Source organism: Rhamphochromis sp. 'chilingali' (genome assembly GCF_963969265.1).
Source record: "Rhamphochromis sp. 'chilingali' genome assembly, chromosome: 15".
NCBI lineage: Eukaryota > Metazoa > Chordata > Actinopteri > Cichliformes > Cichlidae > Rhamphochromis > Rhamphochromis sp. 'chilingali'.
Window position 1 is genome coordinate 30,387,519 of NC_137942.1, and position 16,952 is coordinate 30,404,470.

The 16,952-nt window shown below is 38.9% G+C and overlaps 1 protein-coding gene across 1 annotated transcript; it reads left to right on the top strand.

The window, feature by feature from the left end:
- Nucleotides 1-12,452: 12,452 nt before the first annotated feature.
- Nucleotides 12,453-12,803, top strand: prr15la (proline rich 15 like a; the record flags this gene model as incomplete). Its single annotated transcript, XM_080905830.1, has 1 exon — nt 12,453-12,803. The coding sequence occupies one exon, from the start codon at nt 12,453-12,455 to the stop codon at nt 12,801-12,803; it is 351 nt and encodes a 116-aa protein (XP_080761956.1).
- Nucleotides 12,804-16,952: the final 4,149 nt, after the last annotated feature.

Genomic DNA, 16,952 nt, shown 5'->3' on the forward strand with positions numbered 1-16,952 from the left:
GATTTTATCTGTTTTGATTTTATATACTGTTTTGTTTGTTTGTTTGTTTGTTTGTTTGTTAAGTGGGTTTAGAGCTCTGGGTAGCTCCCCAGCTGGGTCTAGACTGGGTCTAGAGAGTATTTTAAATTCAGGGAATTTAAAATAGAAAGTAGCTCGTCCACAGAAGGACTGGTAGCTCCCCTTACGATAAGGGTTCAGATCGCGCGAACAGGTGTGAAATGTGTGTGTTTAGTTAGTTTGTTTGTTTGCTTGTTTTAATCAATTTTAAATCATGCTTTTTATTTGTTTTTGTTTCTAATGTCTCTGTAAAGCACTTTGAATCACCTTGTTGTTGAATTGTGCTATACAAATAAATTTGCCTTGCCTTGCCTTGCCTTGCCTAACTCAGTGGAAAACAAGGAAACTAAAACTGAAAAGCAGTCAATTACTTTTTTATGGTAAAAATCAAGGATACTGTCCACTTTTACTCTTAAGCTCTTAAGCAGTAAGATGTTCTCCACCACTGATTTGTGGTGATGATACAGGAAAACCCAGCTATTAGCCTTAATGTTAAGGTTTGTGCAGCACTTTTGGACTGAGGACAGTTTGGAGAATAGCTTCTTTGAGTCAGGTGCAATACTGCTTCACCAGATTGTGAAGCTGGAGTCAGACACTCTGTTTGATATCATATAGATTAAGTCTTATCTGAAATTGAATCATCCATTTCACATGTTTGTTTTCAGCTGAGTTTAGTCAGTCTGTCTCTCATGTTCTTTTCATCCTGTTCTCATAATAAACATCGTCCACATCCTCAACCAGCCTGCGAGTCCCATGTTTGGGTCCCCTCTTCTCCACATCCACACAGCAACTGTGACATTTATTACTTGTTTTTCTTAAATACATAACTGATAATAAAATAAAGGGTCCATTTTGTATCACTTTTGAAACCTAAATTATCGTCCAAGTGTAGAATGACCCAGCCCTTATCACTGACCTCGTCCACTCACCACTTTCAAACAAAAATAAAAGGTTTGTATGAGTCGAGAGGTTACATAAGTTCCATTTTTGCACCTAAACAAATATGAATAAGTAATAATGACTCAGTACTATAGACTGGTAACACTATAGTTTAATGATTTACACATCTGCCTAACAAGTGAAAGATTTCCCCATTGTATTCCAGGAGGAGATACAAATCTTTGGGGCTGTGTCAGGAAGGCCATCTGTTGTGATGACCCCTCCCTTTAAATAAGGGAGCAGCTGAAAGTAGCTGTCATACTCAATATAACAGCCTGAGCCACCAACACATTGCACTGGACTCCTTTTTATTTTTCTGAAAATGTTTGTTGAAGATCATCAGTCTTACGCTGTCTCTGACAAACGTTCCCCGGAGTCCATGTGGGAGTTCAGCAGGTTGTGTAGATGCACTTTACAAAACTCACCACAGGATGGCAATGTTCAACCAAAATATGTGCACAACACCACCCAGGGCTTCCTCACCAGGGCAGGTAAACATGGTTTTTGTTGTTTTTTAAAGCTGGTGTGTTAATATATGTAAGAGAAATGTATCAGTTACAAAAGAGTATTATTACTCTGTACTGTCTGTGAAATGGAGAATCCCATTACATACAGTATTCACACAGAAATGTCACATATCAACTCCTCTCTTTTAAGTCTGTTTAAAAACAAAATTCATTTGAGACTTAAAAACACCACTGATTAGATATGCACCAGTCAGCTACCATGAACACACTTAAAAGCAGTTTGCATATAAGGTGTAAGAAAATGTGTTCTTTTATAAGCCTTAAAATACTACATCTGAACACAGAAGCAACTAGACTGAGCTGTTTGCTCATCATAGCTCTTATTGAAGTGGCACTGATCAAGAAAAGACAGGTTGAGCTGAAAAGATTCAACCTTTTTGGTCTGCTAGTTCAACGGACGCAGTGAACGAGTGTGTAGGTGGTGGTACTTCTTCACTTCCTGCCACCATAGACTCATTTCAGTTTGCTTACCGGACTAATTGTTCCACAGACGATGCCATATCTCACCTGCTCCACACATCCCTGAGTCACCTGGACACTGGCAGAGGGAATTATGTTAGGATGCTGTTCGTGGACTACAGTTCAGCATTCAACACAATAATTCCCTCTAAGCTTTTCACCAAGTTGACGGATCTAGGACTCAGCTCATCACTGTGTCAGTGGATCCTCAACTTCCTCACAGACAGACCCCAATCAGTGAGGGTGGGAAAACAAGTCTCTCCCCCCATCTCACTCAGCACTGAGGTACCTCAGGGCTGTGTGTTTAAGCCCCCTGCTGTATTCACTGTACACTTATGACTGTGTAGCCACATCAGACACCACCTCCATTGTCAAGTTTGCTGACGACACTGCTGTTGTGGGCCTGATCTCCGACAGCATCGAGACGGCCTACCTGGAGGAGATTAGGAACCTGGAGACCTGGTGCCAGGAGAATAACCTCCTCCTAAACATCAGCAAGACTAAGGAGCTGATCGTGGACTTCACTACAAAGCAGGCGAGGAATTACAAACCCCTCATCATCAGTGGCACGCCAGTGGAGAGAGTGGACAGTTTCCGATACCTGGGTGTCCACCTCACTCAGGACCTGTCATGGTCCTGCCACATCAACACCCTGGTTAAGAAAGCCCGTCAGCGTCTCTTCTTCCTCAGAAGACTTAGAGACTTCCATCTGCCACTGAAGGTGCTCAAGAACTTCTACTCCTGCACCATCGAGAGCGTCCTGACGGCAAACATCTGCACCTGGTTTGGGAACAGCACCAAGCAGGACAGACGAGATCTGCAAAGAGTGGTGCGCTCGGCCGAACGCATCATTCAATCAGAGCTCCCTGACCTGCTGTCCATCTACACCAAGCGGTGCAAGACCAAAGCTAGGAAGATTATGATGGACCTCTCCATCCTCATCCCAACAATGGACTCTTCTCACTGTTGAGGTCTGGGAAGCGCTTCCGCTCCCTTAAGGCCAAAACAGAGAGAATGAGGAGGAGCTTCTTCCCCCAGGCTATTCGGGGCCTGAACCAGGTGTAGGACTGGACTCTCCCAAACACGTCACTATAAGACTGGACTCTCACACACATCACATCACCACACGCACCTATAATCCTATAATTCCTATAATTTATAATCTTTATAATCTCTTCAGCTATTTGCACATTCTTTACTGTAAATTCCTAAGTTAATTTGTAAATTTTGTAGTAAACTGTAAATTGTAAATATTGTAAAACTTTTTTTTCTGTCATTTAATGGTTGGGCATTGTACAGCTACAAGCATTTCACCCCCATGTCATACTGTGTATGGTTGTGTGTGTGTGACAAATAAAATTTGAATTTGAATTTGGTACTAAACTGGAATTCACCGAGCTCCTGAGTCTTTTTGGTGCTTGATTTTATACAATCATGGAAGTGATTGGAACACGTGAATTCAATGAAATGAATTTGCTTGGGTGAGTCAACACTTTTGGCAGGAACACAAACCTCAGGGAGTGGTATGTATGTCTTCCTCAAGCAGGCCCTCTACCATAGGCCTGGGTGTTTGAGAGAGAACGTCCAGGAATGGTGATGCTATTTTCTGGGGGATTGAGGAGGTTGGTCAGTAGTTGGTGATTTCATATCTCTAATATGGAACCTGACCTCCCCCGGAGCAGGTTAGTCTACAGGATAAATTACCACAGCGATGTAATTTATGTGCATTTTTACTCATTACTTCTTATACTGACGTTTTGCAACTTATTTTTACATTCATTATACTATAAGAATGGACAACCAGTCATCTTGGTGGGAGGGGACCTTGGGGCTTTTACCTACTTTGACAGGATGGATGCTGGGTGGATAGTGTGTAATAATATATAATTCTATATAAATATAGAATTATATTCTAAAAGCCTGTGTCACCTATGAATAAATTGCACATCCTTATTGCACATCTAGAACATACCGCATGTGTTCTGGGATGATTTTTATTATATACAGCTAACTTAAAAAGCAGCGCCACATTTTTATAACAATAATAAAGTCAGAAAAGAAGGTCAGCCATGCTTCATTAAAGCTGTTTAATCTTAATGTGTCAGCATGTCAGAGAAATTCTGCTTTAGTTTAATAAAGATCTGACAGCTTTAGTTTCCACCATGTGATCTATTTTAAAATGCATTTAGAGAATACTTACCTTCTGCTAAAGGCTGCATTATAACAGGTGTTTTAACATGTACATATCACTATTTTTTCATATCGATGCATCTACTGTTAACTATACCACCATAGCCTGGATAAAGAGATTAGGACATGCTGATTAGGCTCACAGGGCTGCTATTGTTCTTGATTTGCATGAGTCAGTGCTGACAGAGAAGATACAGTTTTCTGTCACCATGTTCAACAGCTACGTGTCCAATAGAGACAAGTGTGCGTGTGACAGGTACTTGAGTATTGTACTTCCATAAAGTCTCAAACAAGTAAAACAAAGAAAAGTACTAGAGTAGGAGGTAACAACAGAAAACCTTGTGTTAACTGTGTAGATTTTTTCATGTACTGAACTAGTCAACAAAGAAATATGCAGTTTCAATGACTATGAAAGATAACCACGTAAACATTTCTTCTGTTGTTAGCAAGTTCACTTTCTTTCCCCAACATTTGTTTCCTGAAGATTTTGTGAGAACAAAATACTACGTTCAGTTGCTCCATTGTTACCCACTGAACATTATAATGACTTCAGCTGACATCTTAAAATTCACCAGCTGACAGGCGAACCGCTTAGGGGCAAGGTTAGGTTGCATTGTAACCACACATTAAACAAACACAGAATCTAACCTACTACCTCTACACAGGTACCAAGCCACCTGGTGCATGTTAAGAGATAGTGTATGGTTAAGGTTGGATCCACATCTATTTTTTTATTAAAAAAATAACTATTAGGCCAAGATGCATGTAAAAGATTTAACTTGAAAGGTAACATCTTCCAGTTTCTGATAATATGCTTGTTTATTATGTGGCTAAAGTGCAATCTAACCATAACATTACCCCTAAGTGGTTTGCCAGTGACCTGACCTGTGTTCAGAGGTAAACGCATACAGCCCAGTTTGATCTTAAGTGGAGCAGACCAGTGAAATTCTCCTTTCTATTGTTGTACAGAAGTTTAACTAAATCCTCACTATATAAGAAAAAGAAGTGCAATTTCAACATTACGTCTCAGTTTTGTTTTTTGTTTTTTGAAATGATAAAGAAATGTTGCTTGTCGTAAAATAAAAGAAATCTTTCAGTCTAACTCTTTTGGCTTAAATTGTTAGAATTTAATTTATAAGATTACAGAAAAAGTTCTGGTAGGTCATTCCTCAGACTGTGCTGTAATTGTAAAACAGAAAGCTTTTGTTAATTTGGTCCTTTTCTTGTTTTGTTTTTACTTTAGATCACCTAGTAGAAGGTCCAAAATTGATTCCTTCCTTCTCATTTCCAAAAACCATCCAGTGGGCCGGATTGGAGTTGTTGCCAGGTTGATTCTGGCTTTATGTTTCAGTATAGGTGATGATACTTACCATAACCCTACCCTTGCTTCTGTATTTGGAGATAATCAAAAGCCTTTAGGAGAGCACCTGTGTCTTTTATGTGTAGTACTCTGTCCTTTGACTCTGTGGCCTCCACAGTCCTCCTGGGAAATACTTGAGGGGCTCACTGAGAATAGTGAGCACACTGGCTCCAAAACTACTGCACCAAAATCAAAAGAAGCGGATGTCATATATTTTCTTTTAGTTTTGCACTGCATTCTTCTCCATCCAACATTGAGGGAGAATTGCATGCGTTTCAAGGACAACTATCTGCACACTTGTGACATCGAGTGATTTCCAAGTTCCTCCTCTTTCTTTTCATTTTCATTTACTTCATTATTAATCCTCAGGGGATGGTTCAGCTCCATCAGGGTTGTAAAAGGCACAGTTCCAAATTACACACTGAACTTTAGTCTAGGCAGTAAATACCTCGCTGGAGAAAGAATGTGAATGCATTATCTTGAAGAAACCAAGTCATAAATGCGAGACAGAGGTCTGGCTTTGAGATTTATTTGCTCATAATTCTACATTTTAAAAAAAACGGTATCAGTTTGTGTGAAATAAAGATAACATTAAACTTGCACAGAATGATCACATAATTGGTGCTGAATTTCCAGTCAGAGTAATAAGGAAATGTTGATAATTAACATATAAGTATCTGATACAGACTGATTATTGTGTACAGATATGACACCCATGCAGAGGCGTCTGCAATATCTTAGATTTTGCTCAAAGTACAGGTTACAAAATACTGTCATCTGGTTGATTACAGAAATATAATGTAGCATTGGTCTGTCACATTATGTCAGAATGTCCATTGGCTCAAAGCTAGTGTGAAGGAGTAAATACTACAATGAACCTTGGGAACTCACTTAACAGCAGTTCCTACTGACCATGTAAATAAAACTATCAACTGTCTAGGAACAGCTCAACAAACTAAACATTATAGCAACCAAGTACTAACTACAGGGATCCAAAGCTACTATGACTTCTGCATATGTTGTGAGAAACAAGGGTACAGTATGAATAGCCAGCTTTGTTATGTTTGAGTCAGTCTAGCTTTCAGTTTGACATTATAGGTATTATTGTTAATAAATAATAATTACACTGATTGCTAGACTACGGTAATCAAAATATATGTTTTGCATGAAAGTTATCAGTAAATTTGGATCATTATTTGCTGACATACTTTGGCAGTTTTAAAGTTTTCTATGAAACCTGAAGAGAAAGATGTAGGCTGAGATAAAGTGAAGGTTAGTTTAAGGTCAGGAAGTGAAATGTGGTTAATATTGTACACACACAGTGCAGTCTGTGTGTGTCAGTGGGAGGGGCCAACTGCAGCACCTGTAATGCACCACCTGAGAAGAGACAGACAGAGCAGTGAACAGAAAAAAAGGAGGAAATACAGAGATGAACACAAAGACATGACTGAACGAGTGAGTTAGCTCTCGTTCTTGTATCGTCTGTGAGTTGGAGCCTTTTAGAGAGACCTTCAGCGGGGTGGATGATGTCAGACGTCCTCATTTAACCACACGGCCTCCTGATGCAGGTGTAATCTTTCTTAGGGTAGTTGTGCGGGAACAAAATGGATTGCGGACACTCTTGTATGAAGAAACGAGGATTGAAAACTGTCAAGTGAAACATTAGATTCCATGTTTCTGCCAGATTGCCAAGACAGCTTATGATTAACTTGGGCCTTGTAAACTCAGACCCACTTTCTGTCTGAGAGAGCGGTGAAACAAAGGTCAGCAGGACAGTGAACGCTGAACTTTTGTGCCTGGAAGCCTAAATTCTGGAGTAAAGAGGCTGGAAAGTGATTGGGAACCTTGCTAAACACAACTACAGCAGGTGAGTCCAGAATCATCTCTGCCTTTAATAAAATATCTAAACTGAGATTTGAAAAAATGACAGCTGCAGCGCATTGTTGCCATGTACGCGTTGCCTTCTGAAGACTTAAAAAATAGAAGTGGCCGTTGTCATGTGGGTGTTAGCAGCTCTAAAGTCCTTGCGTTGTTAAAGTAATACATTTTATCAAATGTCATTACAGTAGTTAATGTTTGACAAACAGGATAAAGATTAGAAAACAAAAAAGAAGTAGAAAAAGATTTTTCTTCAAATATTTTTTTCTATTTTTCATCTAATTCCAAGCAAGGCTTGGCTACATTGTTAATGCTTAATTTTTTATTTAAATTAGCACCGTATCAGATTCTCACTTAATGATCAAATATTGTCATTTTTCTCAACACTGCCAAAATACGTTTTGACTTAACTTTTACACAAACAAACCCAACAATGTGAGAAAACGTTGGCATTGTAGGTTTTCCACAGGCAGAAGAGTGTGAGCTCAGACCACGCATTTGTTTTTCCCCTGCTATCCCAAAGCTATTTAACACTGATAATTGCAGGAACATCGTTTTTTGTTAGTAAGCATTTAGGCATTAATCAGGAAATGTTTCTGAGCTTCGGACATTTTCTCACCCTGCATTCAATCTTTGACTATTAAAAGTTCCAGTTGGATTAATTCAATACATTAAAAAAAGCGTTACATTCATCAGTGATCTGTGGGTTTTTGGTTTCTTAGGTACGTCTGCCTTTCAGGCTGGCTATCAATTTCATCCACACACATAAAGTCCAGTTGTCATTGAATTTGCCAACGTTTACTGGACATATATAACGTGTGCATCTATAAATCTGCTCATTGATTGTACAAAACATTTGCGTTCTTGGATTGTAGAGATGTGCTCCTTAGAGCTGTTAAACTACAGTGTGGCTGTAAGCACATGCATTTTAATGTCTGCTTTGTGTGATCATCTGACAGCACTACTCTGGTCTAGTACCTGCCAGGTACAATACTCTCTCGCACACACACTCACATATCGTAAACATTATGGCTATTAATGCAGAGACTACACCCAGAGCACCATCATATCTGCAGTGACAGTAGTGATCCAATCTGTTCAAAAAATCTTCTAAAAATGTATGATTTTGTTATTTAACAGGACAGTTGCTCTTCCTACAACACAACAGCCAACACAACAGACACCAAGCCAAACTGAATAGAGCATTGTGGAGCATCAGTAAAGGAAGAACCCATTCAATCTTAATTTTCCTTTTCTTTCAATTTGAAACTCACAGCATTGAGCTTGGCAGAGGATCCCTTCTAGATGAACTGTTTTACCTCAAGGTTCCTTTGTGGACTTTGACCATTTGGTGCCACGAAGTTGCTTTTAAATGCATGAATCTCTACTTTGTGTGTACATTACAGGGCAGAGAATCCTCACAATCACGGGTCTTTGGACTCCTGTTTTAAGGCCTCAAGTTGGACTTTGGCCGCCATTATCTTAGTCAGCAACATTTATTGGTTAACAATGTGCATCTGTGACATCAGTTCACTAATCTCATCAGCTAGCTTGATAAATTACCCCCATTTTTTCAGGACCAGTGGATTTTCAGGTCAAGATTTATTCAGCCAGTTATTCCTTAAAGACAGAGGTGCTGCATGAAAATAAGCAGGCAGACAAACTGCAGCAGTGGCTGTGTGAAGCTTACAGTTGGAGAGACCTGATCAGGGCCCACCTGACTGATTTAACAAAACTAAACCTCTCAGTGTGTCCACCACTGCAGGCTGTGACCCGATGATTATCAAACAACCAACGCTGGCCCCTCTGACCAGCATTCATCAGACAATGGTGATAAATTCTTGGAGGGGCCCCTGTTACTTTTTGCCTAGGGCCCCAACAGACTCTAGAATTGCCACAAATGCAGATAAATGGAAAAGCCTTGAATTTAACATTACCACGCTTACCATCCTCTTTCAGCATCTCAGTATTTGTTATTTAGCATAAATTACAGATGACAGTTTTAAAATATGTGAATAATTAGGGATGTGATCTGATGATCACACTAGAGCAAAAGTCAGAGGCTCACCAAGCTTACTGCAATTTATCCTGATGAGAAGAATAACCTAAATTCGGAGCTACCGGTTGTGAGGACGCATCGAGGAATTGTGTGACAAATACGTGTTTAAGCCGACAAAAAAAAGAGAGAAGATTTAAATTTAAACAACAAGCAGGAAATTGGCTGCCGCAGTTAAAAGGTGTTCAAAGACGGTGGTTCAGACGTCGATGCTCGCTATCACTTCAAAGCTGAATAGAACCTACATCAAAAGAGACAAAAGAAGCTCCACAACAGTCAGTTAGCTGAGCGTATCATATGCTCCTGAAACAGAGAGAGGGCATGTGTGTGAGCGAGTAGAAAAGAAACGGAACACAAAATAAAACAATGTGGTCAGTTTCTATTTGCTCAGCTGAGAGAAAAACTTGCCTCAGGCCACAAGGCGATCAGGAGCTGGCCTGCAGCCAGTTTGCATGCCAGCTGGGAGAGTTAGGTGATCTTTAGTTGATAGGTCATTTTAAAGCCGAAATAATAGAACATTATTTTTTTTAAAAGGGGCCTCAATGTGAATCAAGCTGGGTGATTTCCTGTTTTTCCCCTTTTACCTATATTAAATTTAATAGTATTTTGCCCCGCCCAGTACGCCCATCATTATGCTCACTGGAACCATTTGATCATGTAGGAGACTTTAACACTATATCGCCTGTACTGTCCACATATTGTTGCATAGTTTTAATCAGAGTCTACTGAAGCCAAAGAATAGTTTGGATTTATTTCTTGCTTTGCTGAGAATTGGATAAATGATCTGTACCAATCTCAAATCTGTATGCAAAACACAGAATAAAGTCACAGATAAAAGAAAATTAGCTTAGTTTTGCATAAACACTGAGTGCCATGGGAAGGAGTTAGCTTCTCTCTGTCTAAAGTTACACATGAGAGTATTAGCGTGCTAATTTTCAGCAGGTATAACAGTAAAGATTAAATGATAAGAAAATGCCATGTCAGGTTTATTGCAGGGCAACACTGTTGGCTTCACAGCAGGATGGTCAAACTTCACAGCAAGTTCAATTCCTCCATCTAGTTATTAAGTATAAACACAAGGCTGACAATGCACAGCAAGCTGCAAACCAACCAAAGTGACTGCAACTGCAATTATACTGTAAAAACATGAGCAGGTAGAAATAGAGACGACAATGCAACAAGCTTGCTGTCACACTGTTTTTTTACACACACACACACAAAGGAAGAAGAATCTTTTAAAGTATTGAGAGTTGGCTATCCTGCTCGCCTGGGGTCACTTAGCTTTGTCATCCCTCTGAGCTCCTGACTAGCTTTCTGTTAGCTTTCTGTTAGCATGTTATCGATGTAGATGCTTATAGAGAGCGCTTGTTGTGTTTTTCGTTAAACCCTTCATCATGCAAAGAATTGAAAAGCTTTGTAATGCAGCTATCAACACAATTGTTATACAGTAATGCATTATATTACTGTATTACCCAATAAGGTGCAGTAATTAAATTAACTTGTTAGTTTTCTTTTTGAAATATGAAGTGACCATATTTTCAACCAAGTTTAGTTAAAAAGATACATTAATAAACTGTATGGGTGCAACACACAGGCCCATATAGGGATTATTGCACTAAAAACACACAAGTGGTCAAGGGGTTCACCTCAGCGAGTACAGTTAGTGGAGGTAACATCTATCAAACAACTATTAGATACAGCTGCCAATCAGATTCATAGATACATTATAAAAATGTTCGTGCATGTTGGAGGTTTACCGGGATCAGTGTTGGGGTTATTTCTTCCCTAATGAGGACACACACATGATCTTAGTATTTGGGTATTAACACAATGTGGACGACACAAAACACAGATGAAAACAAGCCCACTGAGACTTCCAGTGATTCTACTGCAGAAACTTGAACAGATAGAAATGGAGGCTGCTACCTGACTGGTTATCGGTTTGTTAGCTGTTGAAGTCCAGTGCATGGCTGCTAGGCTGGGGTTGGTCACTTTTAATATCACTCTGGGTTCTTGGCTAGCGTTAGCATGCTGTGTGGTGCAGATCTTTGCAAAGAGCCAGAGTTTTCTGTTATGGACAGATCACCCTGTAACTCGTGCTTCTGTGCAATAAAAATAAAATGTCCAATGTCCAAATCCACTCTGTAGACTGAGAGACTGAACTGAAATCAGCTGATTGCAGCGCAAAGTGCAAGTAGATCTGATAAGCAGGCAGACTAACAATTCCAAGGAACTGAACTGCTGGGAACCAAAGCTCTATAAGAACTGGTTCTCAATTCCCATCCTTAAGTATATCAATTGTAACTTTAACAGCAAATCCAATCAGTCATTATTATAGGTAAATATTTCAATCTGGGCCAGAATGGTTATTTACTAACAGTAAAGTATAGTAAGATTTACTATAGACCTGCACTCTGTTTAGTATTACTGTTATTATTAATATTATTGTGATTGTTACTGTTTAATCTACTAGTGCCATAATTCATGGATTAATCACACTGTATGTATGAAGTTTACAGCGCACATGTCACGTTTGTCAGCTCATCATGACTCCAAAAATCACACTGAACAAACAGCCAGGAACACGATAAAGCTGTAACATATCATTTGACATCAGACATGCACACACCCCACACACACCCACTGGGGATTAATCACAATGACTTCCTATATGTTTGCCTTCTTATTCAGCTTTTTTTACACAGACATGCAGGCACACGCACATATAGTAATATGAGTATATCCGTATCCACGAAATGTGGAAACTATTGGATTACACTGAAATATTAACAATGCCATGGGCAGAAAGTGTTTAGATACACAGTCAAACACACATATAAACAGAAATTATTACCCACACATGCACATTATTCTTATTAAATACAATTATTTATAACAAATTAACGAGTCTCTAGTTTTCTTATAGCCATCCTAATTAATTTTTTTTCTTCTCTTAAGGTTTATTCCACCCCACATTTTATTCATCATGGCAGAGTCATCGACAGGCTGGTGGAAGCTCACTTTTATGAGGAGAAAAAAATCCCAACCAAAGGTTTTGTATGAAATCTCTCCAGAATTTGTGTCCAACTCACCCAGCAGTCAGCATCGTTCAAGTGCAGCCTCAGGAGCTGCTGCCCAAACAGAAGATGCCCAGCTGGAAGCCCGACTGGGGAAGATCGTGGACAAGACGACAGCCAGTAAGGGGCGTCACGTCAAAGTGTCACATTCTGGGAGGTTTAAGGAGAAGAAAAGAGTGAGAGCCACACTGGCGGAAAACCCAGAGATGTTTCCTGGGAGTGGCCCTGCCAGGGATGAGAACCAGAAGGCTGAGAAGTGAACATTACACAGATGAAGATTCACAAACATGTAAAGACTAACGCAGACGCATTTATGAGAGAAAAAAATACATACCCTGTTCAAACGGTCCAATCAGTCAACAAGAAGGAAAGGAAAACAACACAAAATCCAGCCAAGGATCTCTGGTAGATCTGTATCTTGAGGCACTTTCAGTCTGTTTTCAGCTTTGGTGATTGTCAAACACATGCTGCTGATAGTAGGACAAAAAGTGTTTGCAGGGATTTGAACAACTGTTTAGTCCATTAGTCTAGTCTCTGTTTTTAGTCGAAACCCTGCCTCATCACCTTATAAACACCACTGGATCACCTGGACTACAGTTCAGCTCAGACACACACATGGACTGTATCTACACAGCAATGTGTCTTTAACTCAGGCTCCAAGCAGAAACTGGATAGAACACGAGCTATGACAGCGTAAATGTGTCATATAGCATATTTAGTTCAATGCTTTAACAAACCAGACCCACTGAGTGGTGATACTAGTAGTGCAATAAATAGTTTTTCAAATTAATATCATTTCAGGTCCCGGTGATCAAATATCCATGAAAAGTTTTCTCTCTTTTTTCCTTCATGTGTTGCATTGAATGCATTTAATTATAGTTGAACTTTTGCACTATGATAATGGGCACAAAGAAACACTTCATCAAATGACTGGTTCAAATAAGAATTCCCAGACTGGCTTTAAAGAATTTCTTTTTCTCTTTTACCACCACGTTATAGTTTATCAGCAGATATTTCAGATTTCAACAAACTAAAACAATATGTGGATATTACTTCTTTCCAATAGAAATGTGGAACCACATTGTTTTGTTTCTGTTTTTCAAACAAAATTATCAATTTTTTGTTTGTTTGTTTGTTTGTATGGTTTTATTGACATAAAACAAAACAAATTCTACTAGAATCAAAATGTGGCACCATTAAAGCACAACAGAACTACTGGGTCAAACAATGGAACCAGTAAAGTTAGTGGCTACAGGACTGAAATCCACCATGGTTTCTTTAAAAAGAAATGACCCCACACTCTTCAGACTTCAGACTCTTCACACTGAGTTAAATGTTGGGGAACGTTCACCTCTGAATTTCCACAACTGACCATATCAACCAGAAGTTTGAAGGCAGATGTTAGAAGTCACTGATGCTAATGTCTATAAAAATGAAATGCAGGAACTTGTAAATTATGGGGGGGTTAACTAGTAATTAGTAACAATTTATGAAGCTTTTTCACTTAAATTGTTTACCCTTTTCATAAAGCTCTTTAAGTGAAACCAGCGTACTCTTTCCCAGATCTAACACTGAGGGAGAAGATGCAGCCGAGTAGTGAGGAAACAGAAGGAAAATTTTAATGTCATTGGTGCGATAAGTTGTGGTGAATAGCTAGCATGTTGAGCTTCACTCTCGACCAATTCTCCAAACTCATCGGGACATATTTCAGGTGTGATACACATGTATGAATGTTCTAGAATTGAGAAGAAACGTGACTGTCTGACAACTTTCTGGACACTGGACACCACGAGGCAGTTGTGTCCTTGCAATGAATTTGAATATGTCCTGATTTTTGTCCAATGTGTAGCAGTAAAGAATGCTTGTTTCATGTTTTCCTTTTTTCTTTGTAGATCTATAGTTTATCTGTTAAGCAATATAGTTTGTGTGTGATTTTTTTTGTTTTTGTTTCCTGGGCAGGGGGGTGTTGATAAAGCTCATTTAGCAGGAGTGTCTAAATAGTTCCAGTTTAAATCATGTTTCTTCATGTATTTTACTAAACCAGCAAACCTGGAGTAAGAACATTGAGCATGCTGAACAGACATTATTGAGGTGCTCACGGACACCCACACATTCGTTTCATCTCATTTGTTATCCAACAGAGGAACACATCCAACTCTGACTCAAGTATTGCCTTATCATTTTAGCTGGAGAAACACGCTTTTCCTAGAATCTCCCACTAGAGGGTGCCATTGTTTAACTCAAAATAGAATTTCACTGTTCAGCCGCTGCTCATCGTTGGTTTTCATGAGAACATTTGCCTGTTTAAAGGCATATAACAGGTGAGCCCTGCTGGTCTTTTTTTCTTCTTCTTTCTATTGTTCTATTTCAAGAAAGGCCAGCAACCCTGAAAGGTGTTGTGTCCACAAAAATAGAATAAAAAGGAGCTTGCAATTGACTTAAGAAGCTTGTTTCAGAAAAGTGCTCATTTCTTTTATAGCATCTACACTGCAAACATCGACTTTTAGTCTGTTCAGTAGTAGTGTTTAGTTTTAACTTTGTGTGATATTAAGATGGTATCCTTCAGTTCTTTATTCAGTTCAATTCTGCAACTGATTCGACTGTAATCACCTGATTTTGGTACTTGGCATTGCTATTATACATTTGTAATATAAATAATTGCTATATGAATAAAACCTGCAACTTTTAACCCCCAAATGATTTGCTTTTGTGGTGGGTAGTGCTATCAGCTGTGCAACTATTCATTTATTTATTTTTACAGAATCGTCCTCGACAGCTATTCAAAAAGTTATACAAAATGAAACGTCATAAAGAGTGTGACATTGTTTGATAAAATTATGCCCGCTAGTGGTTAAAGGCATAATAAACGGACCATTTGCATGTTTGGTTTTGCAGCAGTATAATGAATCCAGTGTTATAATTTGGCAGCATTTTAAAATCACAAGAAGAAGAAGAAGAAAAAGAAGTGTAAGGAAGGTCCTTCACTGCTGAAGGACACATGAGAGAGACTGAAGGCAAGAGAATGAGACGTGCAATTTAAAGTATTCAGATTGACTTGAAGAAGGTAGGACGAAAGACGACTGGACTACAGCAATAAAGCATCGAGTCTTACACGTAGGAAGTGATGTAAAGGTTTCGACTAGCAGTCGGACAGCTGGGAGAGCAGAGAGATGAGTGAATACAGAGCTTCCTTATTGACCTTATGCATAACCTTCATGTCTAGAAGAGTAAATTTGACATTTTTAGTTTAAACACCTTTAATATGTACACAGGAGGTCAGGTATAACAGTAAGTCTTTACAGATATTTAAATGTAGAAAATATTAAAATTAAACAAAGTTGTTGCACCTCATTCCTTTATCATTTGGTGAGGCTTGCAGCAGATTATTGAAACATGAGCAAACATGCATGCAGCTTGAAAAGGCAGCATGACCGTCTTTATTCTTCAGCACAGCCTGAACTCTCGTAGACGATCTTTGGTCTTGCTTTTAGTAGTTCTCCAGGGTTCTTGTAAGACGTTCTGAAGTTCTTCTTTGATTGCTGTCTGTTTTTTGTTTTGTTCACTGCCAAGACAATCCCACACTGCTTCAGTGATGGTGAGATCCGAACTCTGGGGAGGTCAGTGTGTCACTGATAGCGTTCCACTGTGTCTTTTTCAGCACAGCTATGCCTTCATTGCATTGACAGTAAGTTTGGGTTCATTATCATGCCGAAATTTAAAGGCAATCAGATGTTTTCAAGTGGATCAATATTTGTGCTCATAATTCCATCAATTATGACACGATCCCCACTCATGAGCATCTATAGACATCTGTTTTACATTTGTAGACACTGCTGTTCCCCTCTCCTTACCTCTGTGTGTTAAAGAGAATTTTAAACAAAAAATTCAGTTGGATTCATCGCTCTGATGTTCCCACTGATTTTCATTCCAGATTATGTGTAATAAGGCATACCTCAGCCTTTTGTGCCCATTTCCCTTCCTTAAAAGGTACTGTCAATTTTTAGGGTTATTTCATTAAAGGACGTAAAAATAATAATTTAGTCAAAAATACATTGTTGTTGAACGTAATTACATACCAAACTGAATCATTATCACAAACTTAATATCAATCCTAATCCAAAAATACATAGCTGCTTCCACAAACTCGTGCCCTCTGCATCAATACAGCAGAGACGGACACTGCTGCTATGACTAATTGTGTTTTATGTACATGGCTAGAAACCATGTACATATGTAGTACACAAGTCTACACCTCCAGACTCAATTTATGAAGGATCATAAATAATAATAAATCACATTATTTCAGCCATTCTAGCATTATTTTGTGGTAATTACCCAACATTGTAAAGACATTTGAAAATTTCAACTTTGATTTTTTTTCCAAAATAGTAGTAATAGCAGTAAAATAC